The sequence below is a fragment of the Acomys minous genome (assembly GCF_964271855.1).
Source record: "Acomys minous genome assembly, chromosome: 6".
NCBI lineage: Eukaryota > Metazoa > Chordata > Mammalia > Rodentia > Muridae > Acomys > Acomys minous.
The window spans coordinates 88,380,479-88,407,521 of NC_140487.1; the positions used below are offsets into that span (position 1 = coordinate 88,380,479).

Genomic DNA, 27,043 nt, shown 5'->3' on the forward strand with positions numbered 1-27,043 from the left:
CACCGGCACGCGTCACAATCGCAGCAAAGCTTCTCCCACCGTCTTCCGCCTCTTTTCCTTCGCCCCGCCCACGTCAGGTTTCGAAATGCTCTCTGGGTGCTTCGGGAACCCGGCTAGTTCCTATTGGTCCCTCGCGTTCCCTGATCCTATTGGCCGTTTCTGAAAACGTGACGGCGGTCCTGCCTTGTGATTGGCTAGAGGTCATGCGTCACCGGCTGTCAGGAGGGGTGGGATGAAGGAAGTCGGTGTGAGCGAGGCCGGGTTGGAGGAGGGGTTCAGGCCTGTCCTCCCCAGCGGCTGCGGCAGCAACAACGCCGGCCGCCGCCGCCGCCGCCGCCGCCGCCGCCGCCGCCGCCCCTGGGACGCGGAGGAGGAGGAGGAGGAGGAGGAGTGGCTGGAGGAGGAGGAGGAGGAGGTGGGCCTGGGGAGCGGGATGTCCAGCGCTACGACTTGCTGGTGAATGCTGAGGAGAGTCGCGGTTGCTGCAGTCGGTGCCACCGGGAGGAAGTTGTGGTGTGAGGCCGGGCGGGAGCTCACGACTTTGGGGCGAATCGAAGCGCGGGGTCTGTGCGAAGAATCTGCGAGAGACCCTTTCCCTACGCTGACCATGCCGGGAAGAAACAAGGCGAAGTCCACCTGCAGCTGCCCGGACCTGCAGCCCAATGGACAGGACTTGGGCGAGAGCGGCCGGGTTGCCCGTCTCGGAGCGGACGAATCTGAGGAGGAGGGACGCAGCGGGTGTCTCAGTAATGCTGGCGACCCTGAGATCATCAAGTCTCCCAGCGACCCCAAGCAGTACCGGTGAGGGACGAGGCTTGGCCTAGGGAGAACAGGGTGCGGGCTTCGGTTGGTGCCGTAGTTGACTTCTGGTCTCCGTGTTTCCCGGAGGAGCAACAGGACGTTATTACTTCCCATCCCAAATGTGTGGTGTTTTTTTTTTTTTGGGGGGGGGGAGGAGGAGGCAAGGGCAATTTGGGTTGTCCCCAAAGGAGTCAGTGTAGTTAGCCATGGCTGTCCTGAAACTCACTCTATAGACCAGGCTGGCCTTTATTTAACTCAGAGATCCGCCTGCATATGCCTCTCAAGCGCTGGGATTAAAGATGTGCGCCACCATCGCCCGCCTAATTTTGACTTTTATTAAAGCAAGAACTAAGGTTTCCATGAGGAAGACAGGATGGATGGTGTACGGCGGTTTGGTATGTTACAAGGAAAGCTTGACAGCTGGCGATATTAATTTTGCTGGAGAGGATATTTGAGATGTGTCTCAGTCCAAAGACATACAGTGTCCCGTCGGTACAAGAGAGGTAAAACGGATTAAAAATTACGAAGATGGTGCGGCTTTAATAAAAGACCTTTTCACTATAGCTGGCCTAAGATGGGAGTGGCTTGTGACCGTGGGTACCTTCCCTTAACTAGAATGCCTAGGTGACTTCTTCCAAAAACGTACTAGAACTTAGGCCTCAGCTGGGTGAATGGGAGGTTTGTAAAATCCCATCTAATCCAACGTTTCAGTCATCTGTAATGAATGGTGACTCAGTCTCCACCTGAGTACACTTAAGCGTTAGCTTGGCTGTCTTGTATTTGAAATAGTTCGTATTACCTCGCAGCCTCGTTTTACCGGTAGAGGACATTGGAACCTGGAGAGGTTTTTCTCGCTCAGAATTAGACAGTTAAATAATACCGGAGCTTGTATGAAAGCGGTCATCTGACACAAAAGCCAAGCGCACTTTTTATGCGCTGTATTATGTATTTTATGAGGTCCTTACTCATGCTGAGTTAGAAGCCCGAGTAGTCTGGGTCCAAATTTATTATAAGCCTGTAGTGTGTTAAAGAGTAGGAAAGCGCTCCAGAGACCATCCTTTCCGCTTTCTCGGACTCCTGTTTTACAAACAGCTGAAACGCAGGTCCGGAAAGCAGTGACACAGACCCAACTTCAAGACCAGCTTAATTTCTCTGAATAATTTTTGTCAGGTTATCAGGGTCAAGATATCTTTATAAATTAGGGATAACTTTTCTTGTTAGTGATGTAGTTGTAGCCTGTAAGTGAGCAAGTGGAAAGTAATAACATTGCTTGATTTTTGCCTCTCAGATTAAGTTTTCAGTACCGGTTCTAATTTTTTTTTTTTTCCTGTTCATACAAAGTTACCTAAAAGTAGCTAAATGTCAGACGCTGTTCTGATTGCTTTGGATGTATTCTTTGACTTTATTTTCAGCAAATTGTTTTTAACAAATGTTTACTAAGTATCAAGTGCCAAACTAGCACTTCTACACCTTGGGGTCAACTAAGTAACATTTTATCCAGAGTGGTATACAAAGATGATTAAACTTATTGTAGTTGGATACAGACATTTCAAAAAGGAAAATGAGAGTGGGGCTTGGTAGTGTATACCCCTGTGACCCCAGCACTAGGGAGGTGGAGGAAGGAGAATCAGAAGTCAGGAAGTCATCTTTGGTCATATAATTTGGGCTACATAAGACCCTGGCTCAAAAAACAAACTAGGGAGAGAGAAGCGAAGTCAAGGACTAAAGTTGAAGGAATTCCTGGTGGAAGTATGCATGTTGGAGTGGATTAAATAATAAACTAGGAAGTGATAAACCAGGATGGCTAGATGGCTTCTTCCAAAAACGTATGAGAGGACTTGGACCTCAGCTGGTTGAAGGGTAGCTTGTAAGATCCCTTCTAATCATCCAGTGATCCAGTCATCTGTCATGAATGGTGACTCACACCCCACCTGAACAAACTGAGCTTGCTTGTGGTGCAAGGAAAAGGAAGACTTCAAAAAAAGAGACAATGCAGCTGGATGTGGTGGTGCCCAGCTTTAATCCTAGCACTAAGGAGGTGGAGGCAGGCGCATCCCAGCCTGGTCTGCAGAGCAAGTTCCAGGAAAGCCAGGGCTACAGAGAGAAACAACAGCTGGGCGTGGTGGCACACGCCTTTAATCCCAGCACTCTGGAGAGGCAGGCAGATCGTTGTGAGTTCGAGGCCAGCCTGGTCTACAAAATGAGTCCAGGACAACCAAGGCTACACAGAGAAACCCTGTCTCAAAAAAAAACAACAACAAGCCCAAAAAACAACACAACACAACACAACACAACAACACCACCACCAACAACCCCTCCCCAAAATCCAAATAGCAACAACAAAAAAGATAATGGTTAAGAATTATTCTGAGTAAGTTGTTGCATTGATGGTTTGTGGCTTTGTTAGAGCACCATCTTCCCTTCTTGTCCATCTTTACCTTATTTTTACATACTGAAGTTTCAAACTTACTTTTTATTTTGGCCAGGCTCTCACTAGCTCTGGCTGGGCTGGAACTCGCTGTGTGGACCAGGCTGATCCAAGCCTGGGAGAGTGCTCCTGCCTCTGCTTTCTGAGTGCTGTGATTATAGACATGACCACCACATTGTCTTCCAGTTTGACTTTCAAAGAAAAAGTTTTTTATTCTTGTTACTTTAAAATAAAGGTGGAAAACTTCAGAATTAGATCTTTAAAGTTAAATTCTGTGAATTTTGGAGCAGAACCTTAGACAAATCCAAGTTATCAGAAGGCAGACATACATCAAACATTACGAGAAAATTTCCTTTTGTATTGAGTGGTAAGAAAATGGTTTTTTTTTTGTTGATATTTATTATTAAAACTAGTAAGTGCTTCATTGAATATGTAAGGGATTAATTTCCTTTGTATGTATGTATATAGAATAACGGTGCTGTCATAGGTTCTTGGAGTTATAAAGTAAATCATTGTGTATTTACTTGTATTAAATTCTAGGAACTTTGAAACACTTAATTTCTTGGTCTGATACTTGAATTCAAACTCCAATCTTCTTAAACATTTGTTTATTTTATATTTAAAATTTTTATGTGCATGCATGTTGTACCTGATGGCCTTAGAAGTCAGACGAGGGCATAATTTGGGGCAGTGTTTTCTGCAATTGTAGAGCCAGGGGGTAGATATTGACAATGCAGTAAGTATTATGTGTAAAATATGGTGAACTGCAGTCATTAGTTTCCAGTCTAAGCTATGTGATCTTGAGCAAGTTAATCTCTCAAAGGCTCAGGACCTTTAAAAGACATAGCAGAACAACCCTAAACAATTGAAATAGAAACTGAGCAGTCCAGAAGGAACAGAAGAAAAACACAAATGAAGAGTCTTTGAAAAGGAACACTTTAGCAAGGGGTGGTAGTCAGTGTTCCTGACTACTTGATACTGTGCAGGAACAGAAGATTGGAGTCTTAGAGACCTAAGAAATTATTCCTGGAGGAAATACTTTAGAGGAAATATGAGGAGGCAGAAGCCATGTTATACTGCTTTAAAGAGTGAATGGGAAGCATGAAATTTTAGATCACCAGGGAGATAATTTTTTCTAGATGATGATGATGATGATGATGATGATTATCATTTGGTTTTTCGAGACAGGGTTTCTCTGTGTAGCTTTGGCAGTCCTGGACTTGTGCTGTAGACCAGGATGGCCTCGAACTCACAGCGATCCACCTGCTTCTACCTCCCAAGTGCTGGGATTAAAGGCATGTGCCACCACACCTGGCTTCAGGATAATTTTTTAAAAAGTCTGTCTGTCTGTCTGTCTGTCTGTCTATCTATCTACTTACCTACGTACCTACCTACTTACCTATATAGTTTCATATATTCCAAGTTGGCCTTAAGCTCAATATGTAACCCAGGATGACTTTGAATTTCTGGTCTTCTTACCCCTACCTCTCACATGCTAGGATTATAGGCATATGCTCCAATACCCAGTTTATGCAGTGCTGGGGCTCAAATCCAGGGCCCTGTGAGCACCAGGCAAACACTCTACTAACTGAGCTATCCTCCCAGCGCCCCCCCCAGAAGATTAAAACAGTTATTAAAAAAAAAATGTTATGTGTATGGATGTTTTACTGGCATGTGTGTGTGTACCACGGTATCCCTGGTACTTGAGGAAGGCCAAAGAGGGCTGCTTCAGATCCCCTGGAACTGAGTTATTGACAGTTGTGAGCTACTGTAAGGGTGGTGGGAATTGAATTTAGGATCTTTGGAATAAGCAACCTGTGCTCTAAACTGCTGAGTCATCTCTAGTGCAAGAAGATTGTCTAAAGTGGAAGGGAAGAGAGCTTTTAGGATAATGCATTGCCTAGAGTAGAGGGAGAGCTTTTGCAGGTGGAAGAGACATGCTTAGTGCTTAAGGAATTTGAAGGTGAAGATAATCCTCAGATAGCTGGGAAGTGACAAGGCCCATAACACCTAGGGAATGATTGGTTGTTTTTTTTTTTTAAGATTTATTATTTATACAGTATTCTGCCTGCATGCCAGAAGAGGGTACAAGATCTCATTGTAGATGGTTGTGAGCCACCATGTGGTAGCTGGAATTGAACTCAGGACCTTTAGGAAAAACAGCCAGTGCGCTTAACCTCTGAGCCATCTCTCCAGCCCATGATTGGGTTTTGAAGGAATAGAAAAGTCTTCTGTGAAGTGGAGGAAGGAGGGGAAATAGAGAAAGAAAATTTCCAGTAGGCTCACAAGGTGATGAGCGCTGACTCACACTCCCCATAGGCATGGCGGTGTGTAAGCAGTGAGGGGAGCAGCGGCAGGTATGAGGAAAGCTATGCTTGTGCTGGTTAGTCTTGGAGAAGATTGCTGTTGAGAAAATGTCTGTAGGAAAGTCCATGGGGCATTTTCTAGATTGACGATTGATGTCTGAGGATCCAGCCCGCTGTGGGCAGTGTCGCCCTTGGCAGGTGGCCCTGGGCAGTGTAAATGAGCAAGCCTCGGAGTGGTTCTCTGTTGTCTTGGCTTTAGTTCCTGCTTCCAGGTTTCTACTTAAACATTCCTTCAAGATGGACTGTAAGCTGTGATATGAAACAAATCCTTTCCTCAAGTTGCTTTGGTCATATTGTTTATTACAGCAATGGAAAGCAAAGGAGGACAGAAATTGGCACAGAGAGTGGAATGTTGCTGTGAGAGACCTGACCATGTTTTGAGAGGATTGTGGACATGTTTGGAACTTGGGTTGGAAAAGCCCTTGAATGCTCAGAGATTAATGGCCTGTTCTGGGGGGGGGGGGGTCTTGGAAGATAAAAATATTGAGAGAGGTACAGACCGTAGAGGCCTGGCTTGGGAAGTTTGATAGTCTCTCAAAGATGCTATTGAAGCTTTTGTGTGATAGTTTGAACTAGTAATCTGTGGTTTTGGTCAGCTGGGGCTTATGAATCAGCTCTGATTAACAAGAGACTAGTACCAGTGAAGTAAAGCCATTGCTTTCATGGGCCAGTTGCTGCTAGTTAGCTGGTGCTGATGTATCAGCTGTGAATACTCACATGAGCCCAGCACCACTGAGGTGAAATCTTCTGGGAAGTGTTTCCTTAGGGCCAGCACACAGAAGCTGTAGTCCAGAGGATGGTTAAGGTTGCATCTTAAGCTGACGGCCAAACTGAGTAACTTGGTATTGTCTTTGAGGGCATGAGGGTAATGAGGAGTTGCTGAGGTTTGGCACCCTGTGGTGGGGCCAGAGACCCTCCTGAGGACCAGGAGGTCATTGGCTGAAGTTTCTGCCTCAGATACAGTGGAGACCCCAGGATATTGGAGATGTCAGGAGCATGGGGTGACTGCCTGGAACTGCAGGAGCTGTGGAGTGGAGCCAGCCTGAGCCTGTGAAATGAGCTTTGTGTGCTGTGAATGGCAGTCAGAAAGTGGGCTGCCCAAGCTCTTTGGAGCCCAGGTGATCATGACTGAATACCATGCCATGCAGCCACAGGATTTATTTACAGTATGGGTGTTGGTGTTGCTTTGATTTAAGTGTAACTGCCCTGGTTCTTCTCTCTTGGAGTAAGATGTATGTAACTTACTGTTGATTTTACAGAAGCCCACAATTGAGACACTTTGGATTTTTAAAGAGAGGTTGGATATTTAAAAGAGAAAAAAATGTAAAGACTATGGGACTTTGAAAATTATAATGTGTTTGTTTTTTGAGACAGGGTTTCTCTGTGTAGCCTTGGCTGTCTTGAACTTACTTTGTAGACCTGGCTTGCCTTGAGCTCACAGCAGTCCTCCTGCCTCTGCCTCCCAAGTGCTGGGATTAAAGGCGTGCGCCACCACTGCACAACTTGTAGGGCTTTTTCTTGATTAATAATTAATTTGAGAGGATCCAGCCCACTGTGAGCAACACCACCCCTAGGCAGGAAGTCCTGGGTTGTGTAAGAAAGTAGGCTGAGCAAGCCATGGGGGCAAGGCAGTCAGCAGTGTCCTGCCATGGTCTGTGTTTCATTTTCTACCTTCAGGTTCCTGCCGGGCCTTCCTTTCATGATGAGAAGTTGTCAGATGAAATGCTCTTTCCTCTTCAAGTTGCTTTTGGTCGTGGTGTTTATCACAGTAATAGAAAGAAAAGCAGGATGTTGGTGGAAGTTTGATAGCTAATGCAGAGAGCACTGAAGAGACTGGGTGACAGTTGGTTAATGCCAGTAAAAATTTCTGCACTTTCTGTGTGAGAATGGAACACGGAATGATGCTTCAAGATTAATCTGAAGGCTACTGCTTAAATTCTTAGGATGTGTCAAGACTGCTTTGAGAGGCAAAGTTGTGCGTTGAGTGGTATGTACATTGACACAAATGGCACTAGTCTTTCTCAAGTGTGTGCTTCTCTCTCTCTCTCTCTCTCTCTCTCTCTCTCTCTCTCTCTCTCATCTCTTTTTGATTTTTGTTGTCCTCCCCACACCCTTTCTTTTTTTTGAGGCAAGGTTTCCCTGTGTAGCCCTTGCTGTCCTAGACCTTGCTCTGTAGACCAGGCTGGCCTCAAACTCACAGAAATCCTCCTGCCTCTGCTTTTTGAGTGCTGGGATTGAAGGTGTTAACTTAGATTCTTTTGATTTTTAAAGTTTTAAAAATTATGTTATGCGTTTGAGTGCTATGTCTGTGCATATCTGGTGCTCACAGAGACCAGAGTGTTGGATCTTCTGGAACTGAAGTTCTAGGCAGTTGTCAGTCGCCATGTGGGTGCTGGGAATCTGACCCGGGTCCTCTGGAAGAGCAGCCTTTCAATTTTCTTTTAGCTGATTCCCTATTATCTCAATTTAATAGGTGTTTGCAGACTAAAACCTCATGAATATGGAGAACATCACTGCTTTAGTTGCTCTGTGCCTAGCACATTGTAGATTCTTTAATACCATTTATTGAGTGTGGGAATAGGCATTTTTATAGACTCTTAGTAATGTTTTCCCCAGAAATTTCTTACATTTATAGCTGGCCAATTTCTAAAAATGTCTTTCTTCTTTCTTTCTTTTTTCCTAGAAAACAAATACAAACAGGCAAGTTACAAAACAAGAAGTACAGATTATAGAAATAATAACCCATGGTGATATTGTATATTTAATTTATGGAAGCTTGTGTTTAGCATATAGCAAGTAATTAAATATTAGCTATTCATGTTTAAAATTACTAAATGATATTTATATAAAGTTATCATTTGGTTGATTTTTTTTTGTTTTGTTTTGTCTGTCGAGATAGGGTTTCATTATGTAGCCTCTGCTGCCCTGGAACCAGTATTCCAGGCTGGTCTTGAACTTCTGATTCTCCTGCTGCTGGGTTTATAGCTGTGGTACCATGTCCATCTTGCAGCATGGTTTTTGTAGCAGCAGAAAGTTAGCAACAGTTTTTATCACCAATTATATAAACTATGGTACAATTCCACAATTAAGATAATTAAAAAAGATAAGTACTCCTTTCTTTTGTTTCTTTTCCTTCCTTCCTTTTTTTTTTTTTTTTTTTTTTTTTCTTTTTTAAAGTTTTGAGACAGAGTCTGGAGTTGCTATGTAAACCAGGCTAGCTTTGAAGTAATGCCAGTATGCCAGAATGCTGGGGTTACATGTGTGAGTAATCCAGGGAGGTTGTGTCTTATGTATTGACATAGAAAAATGTCTTATAACTTATTGTTGAGTTACAACTAATGGTCAAACAAAATATTACATAATTTTGTTTTAAAAATTTAAGAGGAAAACCCCACTAAAAACAGCACCTCTTTTTTTTTTTTCTTTTTCTTTTCTTTTCTTTTTTTTTTTTTTTTTTTTTTTTTTTTTTTTGGTTTTTCAAGACAGGGTTTCTCTGTGTAGTCTTGGCTTTCCTGGACTCACTTTGTAGATCAGGCTGGCCTTGAACTCACAGCCTTTGCCTCCTGAGTGCTGGGATTAAAGGTATGCAACACCACCACCCAGCTTTTTAGGTTTTTTTTTTTTTTTTTGGGGATTTGAACACATAGCCTCATGCTTGTACAGGAAGTACTCTTATCTACTGAGCCATCGCTCCAACAGCAGAACAACAATCTTTTTTTTTTGTTTTTTCAAGACAGGGTCTCTCTGTGTTAGCCTTGGCTGTCCTGGACTCACTTTGTAGACCAGGCTGGTCTCGAACTCACAGCAATCTGCTTGCCTAGCTAAAAGAACAATCTTATGTTGTTAATGTTTTCTGCCAGTATTCAACGTACTGCTCAGTTTGTTTATGATGCTTTATGAACATCTTAAATTAATATTTAATAATCTTTTTATACTTTTTCTTTTCCTTCCTTTCTTTTTTGCTTTCTGAAGTTTCAGTTACATTTGTTAGCTGAATTCCAAAAACATTAAGTAGAATTTATAGAAATAATTTGTCTTAAAGTTGTATGCCATTCAGAGTATTGTATTCTACCTAAAATGTGGATCTCTCCTTTTGTCTCGGTTATCAGATATGTAGAGTTGATACCAAACCTTGGATAAGGGCACCACTGTATAGTACAGTCTTTTCTTTATCTTTAAACAAAAACAAACCAAAAAACATGTATTTATTGTGTGTGTTGGGGGATGGGTGGGGTACAGTGTGCTTTGGTATGCATCTGGGGTTCAGTTCTTTCCTTCCACCATGTGGCTGGAATTGAGGTCATCAGGCTTTGGCAGTAAGCGCCTTTATCCTCTGAGTGAGTTCACTGGCCCCTTGTTTTCTTTATAGCTTCTGGTTTTAGTGTGTTGTTGAGTGTAAAATGTCTTCACTCATACTATAAATTATTTAAAAAAAATAATTTTAAAACATTCTTTTTAGCTGTTTATAATACATACGGTATATGTAAATATACCCTATCTTAGCACAAAGTGCATGGACATCTGTATTTTTCTCCACTCTTTGTCTCATCAGATACAGATGATTGCTTCATTTAAGACTTTTAGGTTTTTGGTATACTTTTTAGATGAATTTAATCTGTATATTTTATATATACAGAATTTACTATTCATTGATTTTTTTTGTTTTTTTTTGAGACACATTGATTTTTTTTAATAAAATGAGTTATTAGATTTTATTTGATAGTCTGTTTCATGTGACAGAGATCAAGTATCTACGATATATCAGGTCCCTTTTTAAATTGAACATTCTTACAATATTCTGGTCATGGTTTCCCCTCCCCATTTTGCAGATTCTTTTCCATCTCCTCGCCTATCTAACTCAATGTCTTCTTTATTTTTCTCTTTAGAAAATAAACAGGCAAATAAAAAACAAACAGGCCAGAATTAAAACAACAGCAAAGCACAAGAAATACACACATAGACACATACAACACAGAAGAACACAGAATCGGAAACCATAATATACAAGTAGAAGACAGGTAAGATTGAAAAAAAGGCCTAAATAAAGCAATATGAGACACCTCCCAAAAGAAAGACAAACAAAAAATCCAAAAAACAAAAAACATTGAGCTGGGCATGGTGGCTTATGCTTGTAATCCCGGACTTGGGAGGCTGAGTTCGTGGTCAACCTTGTCTTCAAAAGTCCAGGCCAACCATGGCTACACAGAGAAACCTTGTCTTGAAAAACAAAAAACCAACAAAACAAAACAAAACCCCTAAAAAACAACAACAACAAAAACCCACTGAGTTCTTTTTGTGTTGGCCATCTACTGCTGGGCATAGGGCCTACCCTTAAGTGTAGTGTATATATCCTGTATATATCTCTGTTGGAAAAAGCTGATTTTTCCTTTGTAAACAGTTGGTGATAACTTCTTGGTTAGGGATGGGAAATAGTGTTCATTTCCTCTTTTCAGCACTGGGATCCCATCTGGTTTGAACCTGTGCAGGCCCTGTGTATGCACCAGTCCCTCGTGAGTTCACAATGTGCTTCATTCCTCTTGTGTCTAGATGACACTGTTTCATGGTGTCTTCCATCCTCGCTGGCTCTTACAATCTTACTTGTTTTCTCTTCCACATAGTTCCATGATCCCTGAGGGAGGGGTTTGATGAAGATGCCCCATTTAGAGCTGAGTGTTTCAAAGTCTCTCACTCTGCACATTGTCCAGTTGTGGGGCTCTGTATAGTTCCCATCTACTGCCAGAGGAAGCGTCTCCGATGATGGCTGAGTGAGACGCTGATCTGTGGGTGTCACAGTGTCTCTAGGAGTCATTTTATTGCTGTGTTCCTTTAGCAAGAAAATAGTGTTTGGCCTTCTCCTAGGCCCATGGTCTATCTAGTCTCAGGTTCTTGGCCACGTAAGCAGTGTCTGGCATGGAATAGATAACAGTGTCCAGCCTTAAGTGCAATCAGATAGTGGTTGGGTCTCTCACATTTGTGCCACTATTGCACCAGCCTAGCACGCCGTCAGGTCACTGTTGTAGACTGCAGCATCTATAGATGAGTTGGTGGTTGGTTATCTTTTCTCCTCTGGTCGTATGGAGAGTAACTTCCAATACTATGAACACTAGTCAGTAGCGGCAAAGGCTCTAGTTACGCACCAGCTGCACTTATCTGTGTTGTTCAATTGTCTCTGGAAGTAATTTAAAAGCATATTTGTGGGGGCTGGAGAGATGGCTCAGTGGTTAAGAGCACCGTCTGCTCTTCCAGAGGTCCTGAGTTCAATTCCCAGCAACCACATGGTGGCTCACAACCATCTATAATGTAATTTGATACCCTCTTCTGCAGATAAAGCACTCGTATGCAATAAATAAAATAAATAAATCTTTTAAAAAAGCGTATTTGTGTGTGTGTGTGTGTGTGTGTGTGTGTGTATGCATGCATGCACACGCACGTGTACCACAGCATGTGGTTGAAGGTCAGAGGGCAGCTTATGGGAGTCAGTGCTTTCCTTTCAGGGTGTAGGTCCTGGAGACTGATCTTTAGGTTGTCAGGCTTGGTGACAAGCACATACCCACAGCGCCATTTTGGCAACCTCACCATTTTCTGTTTTGATTTGCTTTTGAGACGTTGTTTCATTATATATCCCAGACAGGACTTGAATTAGCATCCTTCTGCCTTTCCCTCCATAAGGCTAGGATTACCAGACATGTACCAACACACTCATCTATTAACATTGATTTATCTATTCAGCAAATATTTCTTAAATATTTGGTGTTTGCCAGATGATGGCATATATGGGAGAAAAAAAACCTTTGTAACATTCTAATGAGACAGACAAAAAATGTTTTTAAAAGTAGTGACAACTGTTGCACATTTAAAGCAGGATTAGGGAGGATAGAGATTGACCGGCACGCTATGGAGTGGTCAGGAGGCACAGTTCTAAAGTGGAGCTGTGCAGCACAGACTGCCGTACAGACGGCATCTTCTCATCAGCTCTTTTCTTCTGAGCTCAAGAACTAGGATCTTCTCCTCCTCCTCCTCTTCCTCCTCCTCCTCCTCCTCCTCTTCCTTCTCCTCCTCCTCCTCCTCTTTGGTTTCTATTTTTCTTGTATATTGCCTTTCTTTCCCCAAACTATTTTAAAGCATTTAGTATATTATTCCATTGCTTTGTTTGGCAAACCTTTTATCTATCTATCTATCTATCTATCTATCTATCTATCTTTCTTTCTAACTATCTATCTTTTTAAGTTTCATCGCATATAAAGCATAAACAGTGTTTATTTATTTTGCTTGCTTTTTGGCTTTATTTGAGTAATATTCATGTGGTATGTTGTCTTTTGTGACTTGCTCCTTTTCCTTACTATGTCCTGAAGATTAACTGCTTTCGTAGCTTGTTGCTAAATAAGTTTTCCTGTTTTATCGTAGGGAGGACAGCTACTATGTGACGCGATCACAATTTATTTTTCTGTTGTCAGTAGACTTTGAATTTTTTCCAGGTTGATTAACGTCTGAGTCAGTGTTCTGTTGCTGTGATGAGACAGCAAGACCACAGCAACTTTTAAAAAAGAAAACATTTGATTGGGTCTTGCTTACGTTTTTGGAGGTTTAGTCCATTATAGTCATAGTGGGGAGCATGGCAGCACACAGATAGTTGAGATGCTATCTGGGGTTTTTTTGAGACAGGGTTTCTCTGTGTAACCTTGGCTGCCCTGGAACTCATTCTGTAGACCAGGCTGGCCTCAAACTTAAAGATATTCCTGCCTTTGCCTCCTGAGTGCTGGGATTAAAAGCAGGAACCACTACCACTTGGCTATTTTTGCCCCTTAAAAGAGATACTTATGGCTTCTCTTTGGTGTGCCAGATACCAACATTACCTTCCTTGAGTGTTGGAGGCCACTATTAAGTAATTAAAGGTTACTTTTGAACACAAGCACTGGGATACCATTAATGTTATCTGCTAAAACTAACAGCTATTAGCTGGGCAGTGGTAGTGCACACCTTTAATCCTAGCACTGGGGAGGCAGAGGCAGGTGGATCACTGTGAGTTCGAGGCTAGCCTGGTCTTCAAAGCGAATGCAGGACAGCCAAGGCTACACAGAGAACCCCTATCTTGAAAAACAAAAACAAAACAACCCCTCCCCCAAAACTGACAGTTATTACTGTGTGTGGTGGTATACGCCTTTAATCTTGGCACTCAGAAGCAGAGGAGGCAGATCTCATATGTGAGTTCAAGGCCAGCCTTGCCTACAAAATGAGTTCCAGGACAGCCAGTGCTATGTAGATAAATCCTGGTTTCAAAAATCCAAATCAAACTAAACTAAAGCAAAAAGAACAAAAACCTGATTGACAGCTATTAAATGGCTAAGATATTGTGTGTGTGTGTGTGTGTGTGTGTGTATGTGTGTAAGTATGTAAGTATATTCATATATCAGGACAAAAAACCATTATTTTCATGAAATCTTTATTCATGCTCTGATTGGACAGAGTGGTACACAATTTTAAAAATGTACTAATTAGTCTATTTGGATCATGGTTGATGAGTAACTGAAACTTGGGGTAAGTGTGGGTATTCATATAATAGGGGTGGTTCTTACTGAATAGTTGAATCAAAATGTTTTGTTTCCCCCCTCCCCCAGATACATCAAATTACAGAATGGCTTGCAGGCACTTTTGATTTCAGATCTAAGTAATATGGAAGGCAAAACAGGAAATGCAACAGATGAAGAGGAGGAGGAAGAAGACGAAGAGGAGGAAGAGGATGACGATGATGGTGATGATGATGATGATGATGATGATGACGACGAAGAAGAAGATGAAGACTCTGGAGCTGAGATAGAGGATGATGAAGAAGAAGGTTTGGATGATGAAGATGAATTTGATGATGATGACCATGATGATGATGATCTTGATAATGAGGAAAATGAACTGGAAGAATTGGAAGAGAGGGTAGAAGCCAGGAAGAAAACCACTGAGAAACAGGTATGAGTCATGTCTATATCGTCTTTCTCACTTGGGAATTCCTTGGGTTAATGACTGAACTTGTGGCTTATTTTTTAGTAGCAAAAAGAAAGTATGCACTATCAAACTTCTTTAAAGCAAAGTTCTATTCTATATAAAGATTACATTTTGAAAACAGTTTGCTCTGGTTATAAAAATAATAAATGCTTACTATAGAAGTTAACAAAAATGTAAAAATTATTCATCAGAGGTAAAAAAAATGGCAATAATTGAATTTATATATGTTATGTACATTATATGCTTTAAAAAATGCCAGGAGGTGAGAATCTGTACAATTCTTAGTTGAAGAGGAATAAGAGAGTGTATAATCCTTGGAAAGACTGGAGAAAGAAGAACAAGGCTAGTGCAACACCTTCACCTGGCCCTAGTGTCCTAAGTTACCATGTGGGTAATTCCTTTGAGGGTAATTGAATTTGAACAGTTGGAATAAGTAGTAGTACATCAGGAAAGTTTAAGTGAGAGAGTTGGCCTTACTTTAATCATCAGTGAATTGTTATATGGGTCTTGATAGGGAGATTTTCCTCAACATCTTTTGAAGAATGCTCCCATTTTGCAGGAGGGAATTCCTAGATCAGAGGGTAGGTAACATTTTACAGATATTATTATTAAGTTAATTTCTTTCTTGTTTTGTTTTTTGAGATAGGGTGTGATGTAGCCTAGGCTGCCCTTGAACTTAGTGTAGATGGGATGACTTAGAACTCCTGGTCCTCTAGACCGGTGTTTCCCAACCTTCCTAATGCTGTGAGCTTTTAATACAGTTCCTTATGATATGGTAACCCCAGCCATAAAATTATTTTTGTTGCTACTTTATAACTTATTTTGCTACTGTGATGAATTGTAATGTAAATTTTTGGAGATAGAGGTTTGCCAAAAAGGTTGTGACCCACAGGTTGAGAAGCACTGCTCTAGACTCTTCCCAGGCGCTGGGATTACAAGCATGCACTGCCATGGTCAGCTTATAGTTGAATATCAGTACATCAGCATGGTATAGTCTTATATACAGGATTTATAGCTAGGTTATTAGTGTAGATCTTAAAAGAATACCTAAAAAGTTGTTAGCCTGTGAGACTGACAAAATAGCTCAGGGGGTAGAGGTAATTGTTATGCAGGTTCAATGACCTGAGTTTGATGTTTAGAACTCACAGGGCAGAGGAGGGAAGCAACCTGTGGAAGTTCTCTGACCTCCATATGTACACGTGTACTCAACATATACCATGCATGCACACATCACCATCATCATCAGAACTCAGTTCTTAGTTTTTAAAAAAGTGGTTAGCACTCGAAGATTTGAAGGCGTAAGTTATAAGTAGTAATGACTGTTGGTAGTGGTGGTGTTTGAGACTAGTTCTTGTTTAACTTAGGTTAGCCTTGAATGCTGTGTCTGCTTCAGCCTCCTGAGAGCTAGAATTTTAGAGTGTTATAATCATAGACCTGCTGTATCAGTCCTGCACACTCACCCCCTCCCCCCTTTTAGAGATGTGAATCTCACTTGGTTGTTCAGGGTAGTCTCACACTCTTAGATGCAAGTGGTACTGCCAGTCCCTGAGACTATAGACATTCCCCCCTGCTTTTGAGTTCAACAGTTCTCTTAAACGAATTCTTTGAGAATCCCCCCTCCTCCTCCTCACTCCTCCTTTCTCCTCCTCTTCCTCTTTTTTAAAAGTTTTTTTTTTTTTTTTGAGACAATGCTGTGTGGCCCTGGCTGGCCTGGTATTTGCTAAGTAGACCAAGCTAGTCTTGAACTCTCAGAGAACCATCCACCTCTGCCTCCAAAGTGCTAGGGTTAAAGGCATGCACCTCCACTCCCAGATCCTTTTTTTTTTTTTCCTCTTTTAAGAAAGATTGTAAGGTGGGCATGGTGGCACACGCCTTTAATCCCAGCACTTGGAAGGCAGAGGCAGAAGCAGAGGCTAGGGGATCGCTATGAGTTCGAGGCCAGCCTGGTCTACAAAGTGAGTCTAGGATAGTCAAAACTACACAGAGAGACCCTGTCTCAACCCCCCTCCCCCTCCCCCAAAAAAAGATTGTACCAAAATTTTGCCAACATTTTTTGGTAGATTGAGTTGTGTTTTTAAGAAGTTTTTTGTGTGTCACATAGTAGGGCCAGGTTGTGTTAGCTTGGAGCACTTTAGAGGTGAAACTCAAAACACTGAATAAAATTTGTATGTATGCCATGTGGTAGACCTTTCTAAAGTTTTTTTTTAATAGGCAAATGTGGAATTAATTGGCTTATTTTTGGTTCTTAGTAGAACAAGTGTAGAATGGAGAAGCTATAGCAGCCATAAGATGAGCCTGAGTTCTAGCTCTAGGTCTGTCCCTGGCTTCTTGGGTGACCTAAGGCTGACTGGCTCTCTTTTTTTCACACCCACTTTCAAGTTCACATAATTTTTTGAGCTCTAGCTTAGCTCCAAAAATGACAGAATTATTAAATTTTAGATGCTTACCTCTTAAGTTTCTGCATCTGTCTTTCTGTGTGTTAAAAACTGCAATAGCTTTTCCTGTGCTATAGACTTCTTTTGATGAAATAATTAGGTTTGAAGGGATCAAATCATGTTGGCTGTGAAGCAGTGCGTACCCTCCTAGAAGAAGAGGTTCCATGATTGTAACAGTGGGAAGTGGTTTCTACTTAGTGGGTGTGGAAGCATCTGGAAGGGAATATGAATGTTAGTTTAGGTGAGAGGTGGCTTCAGAATTGCCCTGATTCTGAAGTCATTTTAGGATTTAAATTTTTATTTGAGAAACATGAGCCTCATTTAAGGTAAATAATTCTCATTAATAAATGAAATGGGAAGAAAAAAAATCTGTTAGCTTTAGGAGAACCTTATTTAATTAGAAACTAATTACTTTCCTGAAACATTTAAAAAAAATTACCCCTGTTTCTGTCCTTTGAAAAGAAGTTTTTCTTGATCTGAAAAGTTAATAAATTAACAAGATTGAAATTTAAGTATGATATATTTGAATTATGATTTGTTCATAATTTGAGTGTTATAACTCAAATCTCAAGTATAAATTTCTTGGGTAGAAAATTCTCAAGTATGAATTTCTTTTCTAGCAATCGCAGAACCTGTTTTTGCTGTGGTCAAAGCTGACTGATAGACTGTGGTTTAAGTCAACTTATTCAAAAATGTCTTCAACCCTGCTGGTCGAGACAAGAAATCTTTATGGGGTAGTTGGAGCTGAAAGCAGGTTAGGCATCTATTAAACATCACAGAACAGGTTAGACTGTGGTTTGAAGAAGTGGATATTCTTCCATGTTTTAAGTGAGCTTATGTGCTAAGTCTTCAAACTTGGGACTTGAAGTATCAAGTGAGGCTGTTTGGTTCTTCTCAAAACACAGGGTTGGCTTGTATGCCAGGTACATGCTCTTTTTATAGGGATAACCTTATCGAACAATGCTTCACCAAATGGAGTAGTTCTGAATATTGATACAAAGTTGGAAAGTTAATATTACTTCCCTATTTTCAAATTGACTTTCTTCTACCTAAAACAAAACAAAACAAACTTTTAACTAATGACGATAGCCTGTCATTTTAAACTGAGTTTTGTGTACATTTTGGCCATTTATTTTGTTCAAAACAAGTTTTCCAAGGAATTTGGCAAATGCACATTGATAAATAACATGATCTATATGTGTGTGTTCAAAGCAAATAGAAGAACTAAAAAGCCTCTTAAATCCTTTTTTTTTTTAGCTTTTTAATAACAAAAGTTTTCTCTTTTAACCATTTACTTACTGTTTTACTAGATATTTTCCTAAATTGTTATTTTACCCACCCTCTCACCCCATATTAGTAATAAAACTTTCTTGAGTAGCATACTGAGAAGTCCATGTTTTGTAACTGAGTTACTGAACATAAACATTTAAAATTGCCTAGAGCTCTTTATTGTACTTAGATATGCTTGTTCTGCAGATTTCCTAAATCTAGTAACTCAGGGAACACTAGGTTCAGAGCCCTGAGTCAGCAGCATGAAATTGGTGGCCGGCCTCTCCCGTTGTCTCTGTCTGTTTCTGCTTTTTCCCTTAGGTCTGCACCTGTTGAGCATTTGGCAGGATGGCAAGTGGAGGAGCAGCAGGGTGAAACTGACACAGTTCTGGTGAGTTTCACTTTGCTGCTCCTCCTGATTCCCAGGGAAAGAATTCTGTTTCTTTCTGTTGGAAAACTTCTCCAAATGAATCCTTGAAGTACTGGTACTGCTTTAGGATTGACTCACTATTTGTATGTGTTCTACTTACCCCAGTCTGCAGCGGCTCTGTGTGTTGGAGTTGGGAGCTTTGCTGATCCAGATGACCTGCCTGGGCTGGCACACTTTTTGGAGCACAGTAAGATCTTGTAAACTATCATTCCCGGGTGTGGTTTCCTTTTTCCCATTAAATTTGTGTTAGTTGATTTCAAAGACTAATATTGGTTAACTGAAGCACGTTTAAACAAGGAAAAAGCTAAGAGGAAAATGCTTACTTAGGAATAATCCTAGGGAAAGACTTTTCATCTAAGTATACTGACTTTAAGGATTTGAATGAAAATGGTATCTTCCTCACTCTGTTCTTTATTCGTTGAGGGAGGGTTTCAGTCAAGCCCAGAGCTGGCCAATATGGCTAGTCCCCCTGTCCAGCTTGCTCTGGGGAGCCTCTTATCTCTGCCTTCTGTAATGAATTACAGGTGGGCTGCCATATCCACCTGGCACATTACATGGGCTCTAGGGGTCTGAACCCCAGTTCTCATATTTGGTCAGTAAGTGCTTTAACCACTGAGCCATCATTCCAGCCCCAAACCTGTTTTACCCATAGGCATCATCATGTGGTGCAGTGCAGTGAACAGAGTGGGAGACAGTACCATTCTCTAGGAATCGGCCAGCTCTGGTTGGCACAGTCTGTTTCAGTGACGTCAGAACATCGAAATAGAGAGTAATAAAAAGACATGATAAATACCCCACAGAAAGGAACCATAAGTTTAGTTATGAGTATGCCTCAATAAAACCATGTGGATATGAGATAGCTACAGATGTTCACACACATACTTGCTTTTCTGCATTAGTCTTTTTTTAAAAAATGTCTTTAGTTTCTAAGTTATTTGAAAGTAAACTTCCTACCTGACAAACTTTTTATGGTAGTGATTAATCTGCACATAAGCTTATGTTTAACTTTTACCATTTTTATAAACAAATTATTTGTTTTTAAAAATGAAATGTTTGGGTTTCCTTGGAATAGAAATAACATGAGCATTGCAGAATGTTGTGCAGTATCAGTGTACCAAGTGCTAGTCAGACACAGTAGTTGTTTAATGTGTTGCTTTATCTTTTGTGCGTAGAAAACCTCATCTTTCATGATAAAAATGTTGTCCGTTTCTTTGTGTGACTTTTTATTCTTTTCATTTAGTGGTGTTCATGGGTAGTTTGAAATATCCTGACGAGAATGGATTTGATGCCTTCCTCAAGAAACATGGAGGTAGTGATAATGCCTCAACTGATTGTGAACGAACAGTCTTTCAGTTTGATGTCCAGAGAAAGTATTTCAAGGAAGCCCTCGATAGGTAACTATTATTTAATAACATTGTACACATGGGCACATAGGACACGCTCTATTGTATTTTCAAGAAGTAGTCTAGTTTTCTAGAACTGTCAGAGTAGTTGGAGAAAAAAAGAACAAATTATTAAATGTTCTTCCTCCCTTCCTTATTGAGATAAGGTCTTAGTATATATGCATGGCTGTTCTGGAACTCACTATATACACTAGGCTCGCCTTAAAACTCACAGAGATTCTCCTGCCCTTGCCCTCCCGAGTTCTGGGATTAGAGGTGTGTGCCACCACACCTGGCTCCATTCATTTTATTTGAACTCTCAGGAACCTGGAGCTCACTTGTTTGTTTGGCCAGCAAGCTGCAGGGATCCTCCTGTCTCTGCTTTCCTAGTGCTAAAATTACAATTGTATGTTCCATGCTAGGCTTTAACGTGGTGCTGGGAATAAACTCCAGTCTCTATTCTTATGTGACAAGCACCTTATTGTTTGAGCTATCTTCCCAGCTCCTCCTCATTATTTTTTTAAAGATTTAGCGTGTGTGTCCACACATGCGTGCATGCACAAGAGTGTGGATGGATGCCAACATACATCAAAAGGAGTCTCAGGTGTGTTACTCATCAGAGTTACTGGTGTTTGTGGTGTTTGTGAGCCACCTGGTGTGTGTTTTGGGATCCAAACTCTGGTCCTCTGGTAGAAGAATAAATTCTCTTAACCACCGAGCAACCTCTCCAGCTTCCTTATTTTTTCCTGTACTAGCAATGAAAAGTCCAATAGTGAAATTAAGATAGCTTCTTTAATAATGGCATCTAAAAGAACAAAATGCTTCAGAATAAACTTAAAGAGAAGTAAAAGACTTGTAATAGTGGAAATTCAAAAAAAAATAAATAATGTAATAAGTAAGTAGAGAGTGGCTGAGAAGCTATGCTATGAGCCTGAGACTTAGTATTGCTAAGAATGGGAGCCTAGGAGATGACCTCTTCCTCTTCCTCCTCTTCCTCCTCCTTCTTCTTCAAGTTTAGGTTTTTAAAATTTTTTATTTTTTTATTTTATGTACATTGGTATAAGGGTGTCAGATCCCTTGGAACTGGAGTTACAGACAGTTTTAAGCTGCCATGTGGGTGCTGGGACTTGAACCAAGGTCCTTTAGAAGAATAGCCAGTGCTCTTAACCCCTGAACCATCTCTCCAGACCCCTCAGGAGACTTTAAGAGTGACAACAGTTTCCAAACTGATTTATGGATTCATCCCAGTTGCTTCATAGTTCTAGCTTCCCCTTTAAAGAAGCCAGTGAGCTCTCATAATTCATATGGGAAAAGCAAAAGTAGCCTAAGTTATATTTAAGACCAAGTTAGACTCTCTTTTCTCCAAGACTGAGAGATGCAGAAATCCCAGTAATGTGTTTCTGGCATAAGAACAGACACTGCTCAGTGGACTAGAACTGGGACTCTAGAAATAAACCACCACACTTGCTGTCAGTAGTACAGTGCCAGGAAGCTTAGTAGGAGAAAAAAGATTTTTAGCACTCTGCCAGATATCCAAATGCAAAAGAATAAACCAAAGTTTTTTATTCAACTATATACCAAATTTAATTCTAATTGGGCCTCAGACTTAAATGTGAGAACAAAAATTATGAGACAATAGTTAGGACATGTAGTGTTGGCAAAAAGACAAATAGAATAATAAATCACAGAATTGATAAATGTGGACAATTACGCAAAGACACTATGAGGAAGTGGCAAAATAAAATTTTATTGAAATAATGCCAAGACAATTGAGTTTCCATGAACTCAAATATAGGAATAAAATAGGAATAAAATTGACTGCTTAACTCAAAAAAAAAAAACACACAAAGAATGTTCTGGATAGATTGTAGACTAAAAAGTGAACAAAACAGCTAGTATTTAAAGGCACAATTTAGGTCAGCTTTGTCAAATAAGATTAAAAAACAAACCAACCAATCAAAGATCATAAAGAAAGTGGTATTCCTGAAAAGACACTGGAGAGCTAGGACCTGGCTCAATGATAACTAGGCTCAGCTTTGGTCCCATACCGTTCTCTAAAAAAACAAACAAACAAACAAACAAAACAAACCCACAAAGTAAACAAAATATATAGCAGAGTATTTTTGCAATGAGTAACTAACAAAGACTTATATTTTGAATAGTTAACTGGTTTTTAACTTATTAGACTTTTATATATAAGTATCTAATATAGTTTAAATTGATATTATATAAAACATAAATATCATTAGATGTACTGTTAGAATTAAAAATACAATGTAATCAAAGAATTTGAATAAATATTTAAAAAATTAATTCCTGATATAACTATATAAAATATTCACCCCTATTAGGAATCAGGGAAAGGTACCATATTTTCCGGTGTATAAGATGACTTTTTAATCCTGAAAAATACATGTCTTATAAACCAGGTACTTACCTGCAGCTTGCTTCCCTTTACTTCATATGTCTGGCACATATAGTGGGGGGAGGGGGTGCCTCCGCTGACTCCCCGTTCTGTGTGGGGTGGGGGGGTATGAAGCAGGGAGGACCAAGCTGCACACATCTTCCTGTACCTCTAGGAGGAGAATGTGCACACGGATTGGCTCTCCACCAGAACCCGCCCATTTGACTTGAAGGGCTGCGCCTCTTTGCGTTGAGTGTGGAGTGTACCTTAAGGGACGGTGTAGGCTGGCACTGGCTGTCTGCAGGCTTTTAATAAAGCTCCTGGCTCTCTGTGCCCTGTCTGCAAATAGACACATGTCTGCTGTACAGGATATGCATTGGAAGAGACGTAGTCTTGTACGGAGAGGATATTCCAAACAATATTTTAACTGGAAAAGTTGGGGTCTTCTTATACACCCAGTTGTCTTATAAACCAGAGGGTGGGGGTAGGGCGGTAAATGGAAACTATTAGAAGATTTAACTATCACAAAAATTACAGAAAAAATTTAAACTCTGATAATATTAAAGGAAAGTAAAGCTGTAGAGCAATGGTGGGATCAGAACCACTGGGCAAGTGTGTGCTGGTACCACCACTTCAAGAAAATTGGAGCCAGGCGTGGTAGTGCACGCCTTTAAGCCTTTAATCCCAGCACTCGGGAGGCAGAGGCAGGTGGATCTCCGTGCGTTTGAGGATAGCCTGGTCTTAGCGAGTCCAGGACAGCCAAAGCTAACACAGAGAGATCCTGTTTTGAAAAACCAAAAAAGAAAAGAAAAAAAAAAAAGAAAAAGAAAAAAGAAAATTGGATATTATTTGGTAATGGCATGTGTATCCTATTCCTTTGTAGTTCTTTCCTGGTTAAATACCTAGAGAAACATTTGCATATGACTCAATACACAGTATAAAAACTAACTTACGGTAATAGTGTTTGCAATACTTCAGTTCTAAAGCCCCGGTATTTGCCAAATAACAGTGGAATACATGCATAAATTCATTTCATGTCAAAACGAAAATTAACTAGTCACATTTGCCCATATGAATGAATAGACTATCGTAGCATTAAGTTGAACTGTAAATATTTTTATTTCCTCAGAGGAAGGGATGAGTTGAGAGCCTTACCCAAGCTGTACGAGTATAGTGCTTGGGCTGAGCCCAGAGCATTTCTCTGTCCTAATTATCTCTAGGCCCGGAAGCTTCTAGCCTCTGTATAATCCGAATGAGTCAGATTCCAGTCTTCATCTGCTAAGCTACGCCTAGAATGCTTCATCCTCCAAGTCTTACTGCTGAATAAACTCACCCTTTCTAGCTCTTTCTGAACTCTTGCTGGCTGGTTCAACTCAGCTGTTCTGGCCCAAACTCCTCTCCAAGCTGACCGATTCAGTCTGGCTTCTCTCTTTTCTTCTGACTGAATTACTCTGCTTGGCCTCTGACTCCAGCAGTATGTTCTAATCTTCTGGCTCCATCTCACCCTCTGCTTGTTTTCTCTGCAACCTGTCTCTGTAAAACTGTCCCAGTAAACCTGCCACACACACTACTTCTACTACTGCTGCTACCCTTTCTCCCTGCGCTGCTTGTAAGCAGGCTTCTCCTGTGCTGCTTTCATGCGGGTTGGGTTATCCTATCTCTGACTCATTCTGTCACGTATCTCTCTGATCCCTCACTTTGTCTGCCCCTCAATTAGACATCACTTTCAAACATGTCTGTTTTCTTCTATACACTCATATTTTATTATTTGGCGTTAAAGGTGTGTACTAAGGGCATGTCTGTATTCCAGCCAGATCACATAGACTTAGGTCTTTAGATGTGATCCTTTGCTAGAACAGCCACTTTGGTGGATTAAAGTTCCTTGACACTGAACAACACATGAACAGTTACATACTCTGTATGTTCAGGAACAAAATGATTTTGCTTAAAACATACATTCTCAATGGAATTGATGGTATTTGTTCCCTTTGGTGGCAAAAATAGATTAGTTCTTGAGAAATTAAAAAAGATTAATCCCACGAGTTAAACAGTTTCCTTTATTTATTTAAACATTTATTTATTTATTTATTTTGTTTTCCGAGACAGGGGTTCTCTAGTTTCCTTTACTTGTATTTGTCTTTTGTGTTTATTTTTCTTGTGTGTCAGGTGGTCACCATTTAATCCAACACCTGATTCATGGGAGGTACACATGTGCAGGCTTAGTGCTGTGAGATGGGGGAGTGGGCAGCTGACTGGAGGACGGAAATACTTACTTAATCCCAGAGTCATTGTGCCTGTTGGTTGCTCTGTGTGTTGCCTATGTTTTATCTGAACTATTTTGCATATAACTTTGTTTTTTTAGAAGTAGGTAAAAATATTTCCTGTTTTATTCAAGGTATACTAAATATTTGGAAGAATGTGAATATTTTAATATGTAAAAGCAGATCAGAGTTACAGCAAAAGATTTCAGCAAGTTAGTCTTTGAATAGTTTTATTTTCTGGGAAAAGAACAGTTAGAGAAGAAGAGTGCAGGCAGGCTGAAGCAGAAGAGTCACTTGAATTCAGAAGTTCAAGGTCAGATTGGGCAACACAGTGACCAAAACACCCAAAATAGAGCCTGGTGTGATGACTTACACCTGTAATCCTAGTACTTGGTAGGCTGAGGCAGGAGGATTACCAAAGTACGAGGCCAGACTGGGCTGTAGTGTGAGACTCTGTATCAACAAGCAAATAGTTTTAAATGCTTAAACAAAACCAATTTTGATTATATTATTATACATATATAAAAATGGCATTTACATATATAATTTGCTGTATAATAGTTCATGTAAGTATATAATATTAGGAAAACCAGGGCCATGAAGATAGCTCAGTGGGTAAAAATGTCTGCTACTCAAGCCTGATTGATTACCTCAGTTCAGTCCTTAAAACCACGATAAAAAAAAAAAAGATGTGTTTGTGGACATCTGTAATCCTAGCACTCATAAGGAGAGATGGGAGGTAGCCATCCGTGGCCTGGTGTGTGCAGCACCTCAGAAACAACTAGAGAACCAGAGAGACCTGCCCTGACAGGGTAGATTTTTAAAAGTTGTCCTCTGATTTCCACATGTACATCTGCATATTCATTGATATTCTCTCTCTCTCACAGTCTCTCTCTCCCCTCCCTCCTTCCCTCTCTCCTTCCCTCCCTCCCTCCCTCTCCTCCCCCGTCTCTCTCATACACATACACATACACACATAATAAAAAATACCAGTAAATTTTGTGGTGCAGTCAAATATCAATAGCCTTTAAAATTCTGATTTTAAGGTCTTATTGCTCCTGCAGAGGACCTGGGTTTGATTCCCAGCACGCACACAGTTGCTTACAGCCATCTGTAGCTCATGTTCCAGGGGGTCCAACCCTTTCTTCTGCCCCATGTGGTAACCAGGCACGCACATGGTGAACATATATGCCATGTAGGCAAAACCTTGACATACATAAAATAAAATCTAAATAAAATTCAAATTCTATTTATTATTTTGTAGCTTAAAATATCACTCATAACACCATTAAATGAATAGAGTGAGTTTTGTTTAGTTTCATGTTCAAAAGTATTGGTTGGTATAAAGATTGTATATTGGAGAGAGCTGGGGGTATTGGATGTCTGTAATTTCAGCTGAGGCAGGAGGGTCATGAGTAACAGGGCCTGCCTGGACGACATAGCAATATTTCATCTTTTAAGATGGAGATGTAGGGGGCTGGAGAGGTGGCTCAGAGGTTAAGAGCACTGGCTGCTCTCTTCGAATGGTCCTGAGTTCAATTCCCAGCAGCCACATGGTGGCTCACAACCATCTATAATGAGATCTGGTGCCCTCTTCTGGTGTACATGCAGGCAAGCAAACAAACAAACAAATAAAGAACTGTGTATATATGATAAATAAATAAATCTTAAAAAAAAAGATGGAGATGTAGCTCAGTAGCAGAGTGCTTTCCTACCACATAGGAGGTTGAGTTTTGATCCTTAACATTTCAAAGAAAGGGCAGGATATGTAATAGGAAACTTTTGAAAATGCTTTAATGTGTGTATTTATATCTTAAGTACTTTTTCTGAATGAGTGTTTTCTTTCACAAAGAAACAAAGTGGTTTGTGTACTTTAAACTATTGAAACATTGGTTGTTATTCTGATCTTGTAGATTTTGAGGTAATCCTCTAACTGAGTAAAAATAGTTAATGAAAGTAGATATTGTTTGATGAACTGAACAATCCTAGAAAGACCTGCTTTACTTTTCAGATGGGCCCAGTTCTTCATTCATCCACTAATGATCAGAGATGCAATTGACCGAGAAGTTGAAGCGGTTGACAGTGGTAAAGACACTTTTAACAATTTGTTTCTTTTATTCAAACTCTTAGCATTTTTCATTATTTTCAAAACTGTCGTTTTATTTGTATATTTCAAAGGGAAATATTGAAATAGATGCATCATATTTAATCCTGCAGTTGGTAAATTTTTCATTCAGGATTAAGCTGCCATAATCCAAAAGGATTCAGGGTTC

At 40.5% G+C, this 27,043-nt stretch overlaps 1 protein-coding gene across 3 annotated transcripts in view; it reads left to right on the plus strand.

The window, feature by feature from the left end:
- Positions 1-302: 302 nt before the first annotated feature.
- The window catches only part of NRDC (nardilysin convertase), a 64,029-nt gene continuing 37,288 nt past the window's right edge, over positions 303-27,043 (plus strand). The window contains exons 1-7 of one of the 3 annotated variants that reach the window (XM_084784440.1): positions 303-801; positions 14,211-14,553; positions 17,645-17,778; positions 18,615-18,684; positions 18,829-18,910; positions 19,964-20,117; positions 26,782-26,855. In XM_084784440.1, the coding sequence (XP_084640566.1) occupies positions 461-801; positions 14,211-14,553; positions 17,645-17,778; positions 18,615-18,684; positions 18,829-18,910; positions 19,964-20,117; positions 26,782-26,855 (1,198 nt within the window). In that variant the 5' untranslated portion in view covers positions 303-460. Of the gene's footprint in view, positions 802-10,482; positions 10,614-14,210; positions 14,554-17,644; positions 17,779-18,614; positions 18,685-18,828; positions 18,911-19,963; positions 20,118-26,781; positions 26,856-27,043 lie in introns of those variants that run through there. The other 2 variants (XM_084784442.1, XM_084784441.1) reach the window with 2 other exon arrangements.